Source organism: Zophobas morio, unplaced genomic scaffold (genome assembly GCF_036711695.1).
Source record: "Zophobas morio isolate AGI-343-1 ecotype UQ-CSIRO unplaced genomic scaffold, CSIRO_AGI_Zmor_V1 ptg000026l, whole genome shotgun sequence".
Lineage (NCBI taxonomy): Eukaryota > Metazoa > Arthropoda > Insecta > Coleoptera > Tenebrionidae > Zophobas > Zophobas morio.
This window is the reverse complement of record NW_026972131.1, coordinates 3,938,426-3,954,486: the sequence shown is the minus strand read 5'-3', so window position 1 is coordinate 3,954,486 and position 16,061 is coordinate 3,938,426. Positions and strand designations below refer to the sequence as shown.

Sequence of the window (16,061 nt, the reverse complement as noted above, 5' to 3'; positions counted from 1 at the left end):
GATGACCTTTTCTTCTAAGATAATAAAGGGTGGGTGGGCGGGGCTAGTGCCTTTTCTTAGAAGAGTAGGTCACTTGTCAAAATAACTCTAATTGTAATTTGTAATTGCAGTGAATTATTATTGATACTGAATAATGAGTAATTGTAATCCATTACTTTTTAAAAGTAATTGTTCCATTCACTCGAAATTAGTGTGTTAAAAAATGTTCATTTTCCCATTGGAACACAATGGAACAGAATACAGATAATTTTAGGCCTTTATAATGTGCTAATGATTATTTGTGTCATTAATAGTATCTAGAATGTGAACAATTTTGATATTCGGTATTTAAATTTATAACAAAAAAAAAAGTTCACAAGGTAACATGTAAAGTTTAAAAAAACGTAATTACAACTTCAATGCAAAAGAACTAGACTTTTCACAATAAAACTGTTATATTTAGATGCAGAAAGATATTAAATTGTTGTTAAATGCAGCCATAAAAAATAAAAATTGTTGATTTGGAACTAACCTGTTGGAACGAACAAAAACAAGTAGAATAATTAATTAATTGCATAATTAATAGTACAACAATCCACTGCTATTGAAAAAGTTGCAAAAATTACACAATGCGGTGATAACACAAGCAGTGACTGTGTAATGTTCTAAATAGAAATGTTTTTTATTTTATCGTCACAAAAAAATCGAATGCTATTTTGCCAAAAAAAAACCTTTCAGTTATTTTAAAGTAAAAAAATGTGTAAAATACCAAAAAATAAGTTACTTTTTTTGTAGATTGTACCAATACAGCAGCTCATTATTTGCAATATGAGCTCCCCGATGAAGTTTTGCTCACGATATTCAACTACTTACTCGAACAAGATTTGTGTCGCGTCAGTCAGGTTTGCAAGCGTTTCCAGGCAATCGCCAACGATACCGAAATCTGGTAAGTTGCAGTCGACAATTCGAATAAGATTTCTAATGTTTCCACATTTCCCGTTCTCCAGGAAGCGCCTGTATCAGAGCGTCTATGAATATGATCTGCCATTATTCAATCCCGCACCTTGCGTTTTCCAATTCATAAGTCCCGAGGAGTCAGATTTAGCAAATCCTTGGAAGGAATCGTTCCGGCAGTTGTATCGAGGCATTCACGTCAGACCGGGTTACCAAGATTTAACGTTTAAAGGAAGAAATCTTGTCTATTTCAATACAATTCAAGCGGCATTAGATTATGCAGACGAGCGTAGTGGTAGTAACGGTACAACCGGATCGGTTTCTGGATCCAGTGGACATTCGGAAGGCACTAATCAAGGAGCTTTAATTTTTCTTCATGCTGGAACTTATCGCGGAGAATTTCTCGTTATTGACGATTCGGATATAGCTTTGATTGGTAGGTATCACTTAAAATGTAAGTCAACCACAAAAAATCTCGTTGATACTGTTAAACTTTTTAGTCTGATTTGTAAGTAGAATAATTGGAGAGAGAATTTGTTGTATCCACATGAAAGTATCAGTAAGCGCCAATTTCCAATTCGTCTTTTAATTTCAACCTTGATTTTTTTGATTAGTTTCAAGGTTTTCAGACAGTTTAATATTCATACATTTTTTCTTTTCATGTTTAGTTAACTAGCCACGTTTGAACTGACATTTGACCCATTTTCTTTACCAATTATTATTAATGTTTATATATTTTCACTTTAATATTTCCTTTGAAAATGCTATTAGATTTTCTAGCAGAGAAATACGTCTAAATGTGTTTAAATTAAGAATGCGATTCTAAAGAAGAAAAGAATCTCAGAACAAAAAAAAAGTATTTGTCTAGTAATAAAATATTTTAACTCAAAAGTTAGAGAGCCGAAATCAGTAAAACAGTAAACTATACAGATGATCGCATCTGGGCGTTCGTCAAACGTTGAACAGGGGCGTATTTATTGTAGTTTATAATAAATTATAGGAACAAGATTGTTCAAGAATCGACGGCCCAAGTAATAGATTTTAAAATTGTATTAGTATACAAAAAAATTTGCATGTAATTTGCCCCTGAACTAACAAGAATTATTTGCCTATGTGAACAGCAATCCAAGCGAACGGCACATGCTAAGTTTAACATTCTTGAATGAAATACGCGCTTTTTTCTATTTTTATTTCGAAATAGTTTAAGATTATTTGCAATTAAAATGATTTACGTCAAACGAGTTAAATTGGTTGTAATATTAAATTAGACTAGATAAGCTATTTTAATAGATTTTACATGAAATGACAAGCTAGAAAATCTTAATAATAATTGAAGAACTAACACCGAACCACAAAACGAGAAAATTACAAATTAGAAAAAATAAAAATTTTAATGTATAGCTTCAAGTTTTAATTTTAGTAGTGCAGAATCCCAATCAAAGTTTTTTTTTTCTTAAATTTCGTGTAATAGCAAATACCAATTAGCTACAATTACAAAAGTCATCGCACTGATTATGCTTAGTATCGAGTCCCAATGTCATCTAAAGAGAATGTCTCCTTGAAACAAATAACCGTTGATTGGACAAAAATAACATTTAATCAATAATTTGTCAAGTTTGTGCATGCCACATGGATAAAACTATTATTAAACCATATAAATAGTGCAAGAGTCCACAGAAACATTTATCAATTAGATCAAACATTATAAATAGAGATGAGACTATTATTACAAACATGTAGAATAGAAAAAATAATATTTGCATTTTTCTAGTTCGAAAATATTATTCACATTCTAATCAACAGTTATGTTTGCCGTGAGTCCGAGATACTACTACGCATGCAACAAATTATTGAGAACACATTATACAGTATAAACCCAAACTGATCATAATTTTTAAAAATTTTTAGGTGCTGCTCCCGGAAACGTCGCTGAGTCGGTCATTTTAGAGCGAGAATCAGAATCAACAGTTATGTTTGTGGAAGGAGCCAAAAATGCGTACTGCGGCCATTTGACGTTGAAGTTTTCGCCAGACGTCACTTCGACCGTACCTCATCACAAGCACTACTGTTTAGAAGTAGGAGAAAATTGTAGTCCTACAATTGATCATTGCATCATTAGGAGTACCTCTGTGGGTACGTAGTATTTGCAGCTTACATATCGAGGATTCTATTGGTGTAAATTTCAGTCGGTGCAGCCGTTTGTGTTAGCGGTACTGGAGCTAATCCGATCATTCGTCATTGTGATATAAGTGATTGTGAAAATGTGGGCTTGTATGTAACTGACTTTGCGCAAGGAACTTACGAAGATAACGAAATCAGTAGAAACGCTTTGGCTGGTATTTGGGTTAAAAATAATGCTAATCCAATCATGCGCAGGAATCACATACATCACGGAAGGGATGTTGGGATATTTACTTTTGATAACGGAATGGTAAGTTTTTAACTGGTGGTTTATTTTGTATTGCAGCGTTTGGTGTAAATCAAGGAAAGAGAAGGTAATTTTGTAATTATTAATTGTTGTAATCAACACAGACTTAACATTCATTTGTGTCCACTAAAAAAATATGTTAGTTAGTCGACGGAGACCAATTCGTGAATTAATTAATGGCCTTTAAATATATGAGGTGTAAAATAAACAACGTTAGTAAATTGTCGCGCTCCAGTTATTTGATGACATTTTAATGTAGCTTCCAAATTTTATTATGGTTACAAAAGAATTATGTACTGTACGTTATGTATTACATTTTGAATTATTTCTAACCTGCTCCGGTTTTTTTAAGCGGTCTTCTACTGTGTACATTCCTGAAGTATGTGAGAACAACGTAAACTTTTGAACGTCACGTTCTTTTGTAAACACAACACTGTCAAGTATATTGCACAAAACATTACTTTTGCACGTTAAAATGTGGTAGTCCATACACGCTGGTGTAAATCACGATACAAATTCCAATACATAGAGACGCACTCAACAAACTAATAATAATTGTAGAAGTTGTTGACAACGCATTAAATTTTTGTATTTGAGTATTATTCATTGTGTTCTGTGCACACCCGGTAAAATTAAAATTTACACTAAACTGTATTGAGACACTGGATACTTACATATATATTCCGGTTATTTTTTGCGGTTGAAGTTCTAAGAATTCACTAATTATATGTTCAAATGTACCTATATACAATGTTTGTGTTTCTTATGTAACAAAATTCCCGGAGAAAAAAACTGTGATGATATAAAGTTTATAACGATTATTGATTTTAGAAATGACGTAGGGACTGGTTATAATTTACATATGCAAAATGCGAAGACTCCGTTGTTTTCTTGGTGACATCAAATATTTATTTTTTACAAACTCGTCTAAAGTAAGTAATAAGAGTATTCTAAACAAAATCAATATAAGCGACGTAACAAACAATTGGCTTACATAACTAACGGGATAAAATGACCTTCAGCACTACGAGTAGGTAATGGCAAATTGAGCTCAGTTATGTATGTTTATACATCGAAAGAGTGTCACGTAAAAATTGGTTTGATTTGAATGAGTTTGACTTCTCAAAACAGTTAATGTACCATAGGTACATCTATATAGTACACAAAACCTTTTGAAAATATAATCAAAAAATTATTTTTAAAAAACAAATTAGTTTTTAACAAAAACAATTGGATTAATTTTGTAATTGTAATTGAGGGAAGTAGTGGTTATATAAAAAGGTTTTCGTGTTACAAAAAGAAGCAACTAGAACCCGGTTTGAAAAAAAAAAAACAGATTTTTGTAAAATATCAAAATTCAGTTATTTAAAGAAACATTTTTTTTTTTTTTTGGATTTGTATTAGTTTTTCAATTTTTAATAGCGTTTTATATTTTATCGAGTTTTTTTAGTTTTCATTTTACATGTATTTTAACACATTCACAACTATGTTACTCCGTGTTATGTTTTATTGGGTAGTAAACATAATTTCTCTGTCCCCTAATATAATAGTAATAATAATAAAGGCCTTTATTAAACAAAAAGAGAGATATAGCAAATAAGACTTCTTCGAAAAATGATAAAATTTAACTCCTATAAGTAAAATAAATCGGAGCGGGTTCATAAACCACAAGTTAACGATTATGTTAATTTATAAAATTTAAATAGAATTTGCTATGCGAAATTTTTAGGTGACCTTATTAAAATGTTGGTGGAAATAATCGAAAAAATTTTTGTTATCGTTTTACCATCTGCACGATATTCTTAAAATTGAATAGCACCACAGATGGGAGACGATAGACAAATAGACAGAAACCGGAGATCTTTTTTTTTTTTTCAGTTCATACTCTGGTAGTCATTGAAACGTTGAGACAACAAAAGTTTAGGCTCGTGAACTAAAAAAAAAAAAAAACACAAGAAAATTAGTGTTTTATTAGTTGTAAATATGCTAAGTGACATAAAATTGTTTTAATATGTGTAGAATTCTTTGCACAACATGAAACTTAATACCATTTTAATCATGTTTTAAGTTTCTTGTTGTGAAAAGATGGGTATGTATACTAAGAAAAAAAGGCAAAATATGAGCCCCGCCCACCCACCCTATATCAAATGTGATGATTTTATTTATTCGTCGTGAGCCAAGAAGGCGTAGCTTAACTGCAAAATCCATCTACGAGAAATTAAAAACATGTTTTTGAGTATCGTGTCATTCAAGGAATACTATGTATATTAAGAAAAGAAAAAAACCAAAGATCAGAGCCCACTCATACCCGCCCCAATCTTAATTTTCAATTGTGATGAATTTTTCATTCGTTGTCAGATCGAGGGGCGGGGCTTAATTGCAAGATCCATATTCGTCTACACTACAACAGTTAACCATTTTATTAAACATGTTTTAAGTTTCTTGTTCTCAAAAAACGACTACGTATATTAGGAAAAAACACAAATATAACCTCCGCCCTAGCTCAATTGTGATGATTTTTTTTTTTTAATCGTCGAGAACCAAAAGAGCGGAATTTAATTGCAAAATTCTTATTATTTCTCTACAAGAAATTGCCATGTAAGACATGTTTTTGAATATCGTGTTATTTAAAGAATACCTACTATGTATGTGAAGAAAAAATTAAAGCCAAAGATTAAACTCCACCCATACCTGCCCTGATCCAAATAGTAATGTTTTCATTCGTTGCCAGACCGAGGGGCGGATCCTAATTGCAAAATCCATATTTCTGAAAAAATATACCATTTTAACCGTGTTTTAAGTTTCTAAGAATAAAAAAAATCACAATTAAGATAGGGTGAGTGGGCGGGCTTACATTTTGCCTTTTTTTTTTTGTCTTTGTTAGGGACAACATGACAGCCGTTCGTTAGGTTGAAGATATTCTTCAGTGATCAATTTATTTTGATTCAAACTGGAAGGCGGTAATATCATAATATCATATTTTTGTAATTTGAAAAAAAAGCACGAATGGTTTAATTAAATCAGTGCTTTTTTTTATCATTTGGTTTAAATAAGGTCAACCTTGGTTGGAACAGTGGAGCATTCCACGAAAAACCGGAACTTCCAACAATTTTTTAAAATTTTGTCTGGAAAACATCGTAGTCGAAGATGTTATACTAGTTATGTCTATCATGAGAGCCAATGTTTTATTCATGCAGGACGTCATCCGCGCGTGGCCAGGCAGGTTATCGACTACTTGAATGTCGTTGATGTTCCGTTAATGGTATAACCAGCTAGTCGTTTTTAGTTAAATCCTTTCGAGCATCTATGGAACGATGTTAAAAGAAAAGTTCGAAATCGTACATCCTTACCTGTCAACTAGAATCACCTGTTGAATGCAGTAATTATAGAATGGGGGATTATTCCCCAAGGAACTATTGAAAATTTAATCTCGAGTATCTCCAGATTGATTTTTTCATTATTTTTTTTATGACGCTTGATTCTTGTCAGGGAATCGTACATTACTAACTTTATCAGGTAAAATTATTACACTTAAAATATCTAGAGAATTTTAGGGGTTAGTACATTTTGAGTCATTTTTACTATATCTTTGAATAGTAAATTGCGTCAATTGATTGACCTCAACTCTATAATAGAAACAAAAGTGGGACTCAACATACAGTTATTTTATTATTCAATATTATTTAACATTCTAAGGTCACAATAATGAATGTGGGATTCCATTCTTCTTAAGGGTGCCCAGTAGCAGACCGAAAAATGAGCTAAATAGAATTTCATTTTACGGACGTAATTTCAACTTTGAAAAAAAAGATAGACATTTCAATTGATAGATTATGTCTAATTCTCTGGGGAAGAAACAATATTTTTTAAAATAAGTGATTGTTTAGTGTTTAATTAATGGTTCATTCTTCGAAGGAAATTGCATTTTTAGACGAGGAGAGAACATTTTTCGCTTCAACTTTTGTATTAGTGCAAAGACAACATTGAGCTCTATGGGGAAGACCCGGTCATTTTTGTTTAAAATTTATATTTATCAAAATATTTGCTTTTTAAACAAATACTGAATATACAAGTCGATTTCTTTCATTGCTGACATAATTTGATTTAAAAGTATGCAATTTTTTTAAATTTTATATATTCTATTAAAATATTTTCTTTCAAAAAATTATTCAAATACTTTTTATTAATCTGTCATTTTATATATTAATCAACAAACAAAACTGACAAGATTTAGATTCTCATCACTTCACTAACCACTTATTTACCTGAACAATCATATTTATTTAAATTTAATTTTTTGATACTCTTTTCCGCACCACTATGAGGTAGAGTATTATAGGCACGTTTTTTACGTGGTATCTCCAGTAAACCTATTCCAATATTACTATTTATTCCTGTGTGTGTTTATACTAGAAGGGCAAAAGATTTATATGAACTACACATGACGCGAATGCAAATAAAAAATTTTAATTGTACAATTTTTTCGTTACAATTTGTCTAATGGGTTGACTTGTTTAATAACGAGAATCCACTCTCTCCGGAAGTAAGGCATATAAATAAAATTTTTCTAGGGCTCTATCATATTATTTTCCTAAAATTTATCATCTCGTTGAATTAAGCATTATTTAAATTGGACATTTTATATATTTCTACGATAGCGTTTTTGTTTATTAAGCCGTCTGGCGATGCCGCTAAAAATGTTTTTTACAGTACAGTAAGTTACTTTTTCTCTCATTTTGCAAATTTTACCAAAATAACGTTCGGTTAGTCTAAAGGATTTTTCTGCGCACCGTTCTGGATTATTGCGTTCGCCAATTGTGTTTTGTTCGATTAAAAAGACATCGACGTTTGAAAGTTTTTTGAGAAATATTTTTTGCGCTGTGACATATCAGGAATTTCAACTGCCTCGTTAGATACATCGTCGCCCGAGAACTGGTATGATCCACAGACCGGAGCGCGTTCAGGCCAATGTCGACTCTATAAGCCTCCAAAAATTTTGCGGGAAATAGTTATTATTTAGACGCTTCTGTTTACAAACATCTTACATGTTTCACTCGATTTTGACATGCAACTATTTTTCTGTTTAACTAAAAATTAACACTTTCATTGCGTTTGATACTAACGTCCTAAATTAGCAATACTAGTGGAACAGTTATCATGCAATAGATATTTTTGTTTTGGCAGCAATGTGTTCTATTTTCTATTAATTTTTACATATTTTTACTCACAATTTTGGTAGTTATTTTTTACTTTTATTTTTAGCAATAATAAATAGTCCAAACATGAAAAAATAAAAAAAAAAATTGGAAAATCTAAAATTTAGAAATTGAGAAATTGAACAATCGTATAATTGAAAAATCGAAATATCGAAAAACTGGAAAATCGAAAAATTAAAAAAAAATGGAAAATCTGAAATTTAATAAGTTCCGAAAATTGAAAAACTGAAATATCCATAGAAGAACTGAAAACTGGAAAAATCTAGAATTTTAAAAATTGAAAAATTAAAATATCGAAAAGTTGAAAAATTGCGAAATTCTATCACTGAAACACCGGACAATTGAGAAATCGAAAAATAAAAAAATGGAGAAATCGAAAATTTGAAGAATGGAAAAATTGAAAATGCCAAAAATTAAAATACTGAAAAATTGAAACATCAAAAGTTGAAAAATCGAAAAACCGAAAAGCCGAAAAATCTCGATAATGTATTTATAAACCACAAGTTCAGGATTATGCTACTAAAAAATTGATAACGTCATCTCAAAATTTTGCCGAATAAATTCTACTAACAATGTGCAAAATATGAGTTTTTACTTGTGATTTATCATTGCATTCATATTTTTTAGATTTTCTTATATACCTAGGTGGCTCAAAAAAATTAATGAATGAGTCAATTAATTCTATTGATTAAATCAGGAAGGACTCACTGTATTTTCCCAGAAATTTTGAGAATACTGTTATTTTTAGTCTAATCCACATTGATTTACGTGTCCTTGCAAAATTTTGATGATTTCATCACAAAATTGTATACCTAAACTAAAAATTTAACTCGAAAATGCTGAATATGTTTCATTGTATTTTAGGTGGGAGTTCTGTCGAAACAACTTTCCACCAATTTTTTTTGCTGTTATAATTGAACACAAACAGTTTATTTTATATATTTTTAAAACATTATAAAGAAAATAAAAAGTTGTGTTAGACTGAACCTTGTGGGTTTCTCAATCTATGTGCAAATATGATTAGTCTATATTTGTAGATTATCATTGCATTCATATTTTTTAGATCAAAAAATTAATAAATCAGTCAGTTTATTTTATTGAAAAAATCAAGAATTGCAAAACCGAAAGCTTTGAAATCTTGCAGACATTTTAAAGTCATTGCAAACATGGTAAATTGTTAATGAAAATAAAATAATAGTAGTAGTAGTAGGTAGAATAAATTCTACCCAGAATGTGCAAAATATGATGGGTTTTTACTTGTGATTCGTCATTGCATTTATATTTTTTATTGATCAAATTAAGAACGAGTCACCCCATTTTCCTTAAAAGGTGAAAATACAAATGTTTTTATTTAATAAGAATTATAATAATGGTATTCAGAACATTTTGTCGATTGTAGCTTACTACTTAATATGTAGTTTTGATCCTCTCTGTTTGAGGGGCCAACTCATTCAAATCAAACTAATTTCTACGTGACATTCTTCCGATGTATAAACAAACACAAAATTTTGTAATAGAAAAACTCACTTGTAACAAAAAAAAAAAAAACAATAAAATTGTCAAAATCAAATCTTTTAATTTTCCGTGAGAGCTGGATTTGACAAGCTATACTTTATGGGCGATAAAGTAATCTTCTACCAGTTCTTTACTTATTGAAAAACGTAAAATTAAAAAATTCGAAAAATTGAGAAGTGGTAAAATTGAAGAACTGAAAAATGGAGAAATCGAAAAGGTTAATATCTAAAATATATATTGAAAAACTGAAAAACTTGAAACTTGAAAATAAAAATTGCCAATCTAAGAACTGAAGAAACGAAAAATTGAAACACTGAAAAACTAAAAATTTTAAAAAATCAATGAATCAAAAAACTGGAAAACCCAAAAGTTGTAAAATCGAAAAATTATAGGATCGCGAAAATTGTATAGTCGAAAAACTGTAACATTAAAATATCGAGAAATTAAAAAATTGAAAGTCGAAAAATTGAAAAATCGAATATATGAAAAAGTTTTAAAATCCAATGATTGAAAAATTCTGAAATTACATATTAATATGGAATTTGTAATATGTATTTAATTTTTGAACGGAGTCTCGAAAAATTGAAATATCCAGCAATTTAAAAATTCCCAAAATGGAAATGCTGAAAAATCGAAAAATCAAAAAGCTGAATAATTTTTAAAATGGAAAAACCGAGATGTCGACAAATCCGAAACATTTAAAAATTTTAAAATGGGAAAATCGTAAAATAGAAAAATTGAAAAATTGAAAAATCAAAAAATGAAAATCGAAAAATCTAACGTTTAAAAAATCGAAACAGAAAAATCGAAAAATTGAAGAAACATTCGAAAAATTGGAAAATCCCAACATCCAAAAATGGAGAAGCCGAAAAATCGAGAAACCTAGTCATCAAAATTGAAGAACATCGAAAATCTATTAATTCAACAATCGAAAATTCGAAACGTCGAAATCTCGATATATCGGAAAATTGAAAATTCGAAAAATCAAAAATTTTAAAAATCGTAAAATTAAAAAATTCGAAAAACTGAGAAGTGGTAAAATTGAAGAACTGAAAAATAGAGACATCGAAAAGGTAAAAATCTAAAATCTATATCGAAAAATTAAAATATCGAAAAACTGAAGAATCGAAATTGGAAAATCGAACATTTGAAAAATACAGCTATTTAAAACTTCCCAAGATTGAAATGTTGAAAAATCGAGATATCGAAAAAAAATTTATATTTTGACTTTTTTTTCTCAATATACATATATAGTATTCCCGAATAAATTCTACCCAGAATGTGCAAAATATGATGGGTTTTTAGTTGTGATTTGTCATTGCATTCATATTTTTTATTGATCAAATTAAGAACGAGTCACCCCATTTTCCTTAAAAGGTGAAAATACAAATGTTTTTATTTAATAAGAATTATAATAATGGTATTCAGAACATTTTGTCGATTGTAGCTTACTACTTAATATGTAGTTTTGATCCTCTCTGTTTGAGGGGCCAACTCATTCAAATCAAACTAATTTCTACGTGACATTCTTCCGATGTATAAACAAACACAAAATTTTGTAATAGAAAAACTCACTTGTAACAAAAAAAAAACAATAAAATTGTCAAAATCAAATCTTTTAATTTTTCGAGAGAGTTGGATTTGACAAGCTATACTTTATGGGCGATAAAGTAATCTTCTACCAGTTCTTTACTTATTGAAAAACGTAAAATTAAAAAATTCGAAAAAATGAGAAGTGGTAAAATTGAAGAACTGAAAAATGGAGAAATCGAAAAGGTTAATATCTAAAATATATATTGAAAAACTGAAAAACTTGAAACTTGAAAATAAAAATTGCCAATCTAAGAACCGAAGAAACGAAAAATTGAAACACTGAAAAACTAAAAATTTAAAAAAATCAATGAATCAAAAAACTGGAAAACCCAAAAATTGTAAAATCGAAAAATTGTAGGATCGCGAAAATTGTATAGTCGAAAAACTGTAACATTAAAATATCGAGAAATTAAAAAATTGAAAATCGAAAAATTGAAAAATCGAATATATGAAAAAGTTTTAAAATCCAATGATTGAAAAATTCTGAAATTACATATTAATATGGAATTTGTAATATGTATTTAATTTTTGAACGGAGTGTCGAAAAATTGAAATATCCAGCAATTTAAAAATTCCCAAAATGGAAATGCTGAAAAATCGAAAAATCAAAAAGCTGAATAATTTTTAAAATGGAAAAACCGAGATGTCGACAAATCCGAAATTCGAAAAACTGAAACATTTAAAAATTTTAAAATGGGAAAATCGTAAAATAGAAAATTAAAAACTGAAAAATCAAAAAATGAAAATCGAAAAATCTAACGTTTAAAAAATCGAAACAGAAAAATCGAAAAATTGAAGAAACATTCGAAAAATTGGAAAATCCCAACATCCAAAAATGGAGAAGCCGAAAAATCGAGAAACCCAGTCATCAAAAATTGAAGAACATCGAAAAATTGGAAAATTCTCAAATCGAAAAACCGAAACATCGAAAAATCTATTAATTCAACAATCGAAAATTCGAAACGTCGAAATCTCGATATATCGGAAAATTGAAAATTCGAAAAATCAAAAATTTTAAAAATCGTAAAATTAAAAAATTCGAAAAATTGAGAAGTGGTAAAATTGAAGAACTGAAAAATAGAGACATCGAAAAGGTTAAAATCTAAAATATATATCGAAAAACTGAAGAATCGAAATTGGAAAATCGGAAATTTGAAAAATACAGCTATTTAAAACTTCCCAAGATTGAAATGTTGAAAAATCGAGATATCGAAAAAAAAAATTATATTTTGACTTTTTTTTTTTTCAATATACTTATATAGTATTCCCGAATAAATTCTACCCAGAATGTGCAAAATATGATGGGTTATTACTTGTGATTCGTCATTGCATTCATATTTTTTATTGATCAAATTAAGAACGACTCACCCCATTTTCCTTAAAAGGTGAAAATACAAATGTTTTTATTTAATAAGAATTATAATAATAGGATTCAGAACATTTTGTCGATTGTAGCTTACTACTTAATATGTAGTTTTGATCCTCTGTTTGAGGGGCCAACTCATTCAAATCAAACTAATTTCTACGTGACATCCTTCCGATGTATAAACATAAACACAAAATTTTGTCATTATATATATGTAATTATTTCGCTTTATTTTTATGTATGTGTTATGTATCAACATTTGTTTATGTAAGTAAAAATCATACATCCACTAACTTCTTGACAAGTCGAATACTCTATTGTACTAAATAGCGCAATTATTCTACAATTCTGCATATCTATATTTCCGACCATTCTACAATCGTCACAAATAATCACGTGATGAAATTTTAGTGGATCAAAAAATAGAGTACTAAGTGTGTGTATCGTATAAAGACAGGAATTTAATTTCCAGGGATATTTCGAAGCCAACGACATCCACAACAACCGCATCGCCGGTTTCGAAGTTAAAGCCGGCGCTAACCCCACCGTGGTCCAGTGCGAGATCCACCACGGCCAAACTGGCGGCATCTACGTCCACGAGAACGGTCTCGGTCAATTCATCGACAACAAGATCCACTCGAACAACTTCGCCGGCGTCTGGATAACCTCCAACAGTAACCCCACGATCCGACGTAACGAAATCTACAACGGCCACCAAGGCGGCGTGTACATTTTCGGCGAAGGTCGCGGCTTGATCGAGCACAACAACATCTACGGTAACGCGCTCGCCGGCATACAAATACGGACTAATAGTGACCCCATCGTGCGCCACAACAAGATCCACCACGGCCAGCACGGCGGCATCTACGTCCACGAGAAGGGCCAGGGCCTGATCGAGGAGAACGAGGTGTACGCGAACACGCTGGCCGGTGTGTGGATAACCACCGGCAGCTCGCCGGTGCTGCGACGCAACCGCATCCACTCCGGCAAGCAGGTGGGAGTTTATTTCTACGACAACGGCCACGGGAAGCTCGAGGACAACGACATCTTCAACCACTTGTACTCGGGCGTGCAGATCCGGACCGGCAGCAACCCGGTGATCCGCGGTAACAAGATCTGGGGCGGGCAGAACGGCGGCGTGCTGGTGTACAACGGGGGGCTGGGACTGCTCGAGCAGAACGAGATCTTCGACAACGCGATGGCCGGCGTGTGGATCAAGACGGACTCGAATCCGACGCTTAAGCGCAACAAAATATTCGACGGACGCGACGGCGGCATCTGCATCTTCAACGGCGGCAAGGGGATACTGGAGGAGAACGACATATTCAGGAACGCTCAGGCTGGCGTGTTGATCTCCACCCAGAGTCATCCTATACTGAGGCGTAATCGAATCTTCGACGGTCTCGCTGCCGGGGTCGAAATCACGAATAATGCGACCGCGACGCTCGAATCGAATCAAATCTTCAATAATCGGTTTGGTGGCTTGTGTTTGGCGAGTGGTGTGCAACCGATTGTTCGTGGAAATAAAATTTTCAATAATCAAGATGCTGTAGAGAAGGCTGTGGCAAATGGACAATGTTTGTACAAGATATCCAGTTATACGTCGTTTCCGATGCACGATTTCTATAGGTGTCAAACGTGCAACACGACGGATCGGAATGCTATTTGCGTTAATTGTATCAAAACGTGTCACGCCGGACACGACGTCGAGTTCATAAGGCACGACAGGTGAGCGCTACTTTTTTATTATAACTATTATTATTAGGATTTGATACATTGTTACTTTCTTTCTCTGCATAACTACTGTCTTAGACAAAAAAGCTGGCTGGTTGAGAAAGAGAAAAGCTAAAAGTTGTCAATAATACCAGGTGACTGTTAATGATTTTTTTTGTCAGATTGGCAACATGGTTAAAATTTCATGATGGCATACCTGATCGTTGTCAAAATGAAATCTAAGACACAAGTCATCTTCTCATCACGTTTGTAAGCCGCATTAGGCGCACTCCTGTCAAAGTTGACGATTGTGAACTGACATGTTAACGTTGCTGCCAATAATTCACAATTAGCAACACAGAAATTTGCTTCCGTCATTAATAAAGCCTATTTTTTTATTAAAAAACCACCAACGTCGCAAAATTTTTACACAATGTCAAGAATAAGATGGGGTGGGTGGGCGGGGTTTATATTTTGCCTTTTCTTAATATACTTAGTATTCTTTGAATAACACGCTACTCAAAAACATGTTTTTAATTTCTTGTAAAGAAATAAACATTTTGCAGTTAAGCTCTGCCCTCTTGGTTCATGGCGAATAAAAAAAAATCATCACAATTGTGATAGGGCGGGTGGGCGGGCCTACATTGTGCCTTTTTGTTTAAATATGTGTAAACTTTTCATAACATGAAACTTAAAACATGTTTAAAATGGAAAATATGTATAAGGAAATTTGGATTTTACAATTAGGCTCCACCCCCATAATTGCAAAATCCGTATTTCTTTGCAAAAATATATCATTTTTACCATGTTCTAAGTTTCTTGTTGTAAAAAGTTGGCTATATATATATATATATTAAGAAAAAAAACGCAAAATATAAGCCCCGCCCGCCCGCCCTCTCATTATTGTGATGATTTTTTTTATTCGTCGTTAGCCAAAGGGGTGGAGCTTAATTGCAAAATCCTTATTTCTTTACAAGAAATAAAAAACAGGTTTTTGAGCATCATGTTCAAAGAATACCATGTTGAAAATTGAAAAACTTAAACTTGAAACAAAAATTTCAAATCTAAGAACTGAAGAAACGAACAATTGAAACACTGAAAACTAAAAATCCAAAAAAATTAATGAATTGGAAAATCGGGAAATTAGAGAATCGCGAAAATTGTATAGTCGAAAAACTGTAACATTAAAATATCGAGAAATTAAAAAATTGAAAATCGAAAAATTGAAAAATCGAAAAAGTTTTAAAACTTTTAAAATCCAATAATTGAAAAATTCTGAAATTACGTATTAATATGG

At 31.4% G+C, this 16,061-nt stretch overlaps 1 protein-coding gene across 2 annotated transcripts in view; it reads left to right on the top strand.

Moving 5' to 3' along the window:
• Positions 1-16,061, top strand: part of LOC135136733 (F-box only protein 11) — a 35,578-nt gene that overhangs the window by 11,220 nt on the left and 8,297 nt on the right. For both annotated transcript variants that reach the window (XM_064066180.1, XM_064066179.1), the window contains exons 3-7: positions 775-925; positions 987-1,369; positions 2,842-3,066; positions 3,120-3,364; positions 13,524-14,779. In XM_064066180.1, coding sequence (XP_063922250.1) covers positions 775-925; positions 987-1,369; positions 2,842-3,066; positions 3,120-3,364; positions 13,524-14,779 — 2,260 coding nt within the window. The remainder of the gene's footprint in view (positions 1-774; positions 926-986; positions 1,370-2,841; positions 3,067-3,119; positions 3,365-13,523; positions 14,780-16,061) is intronic.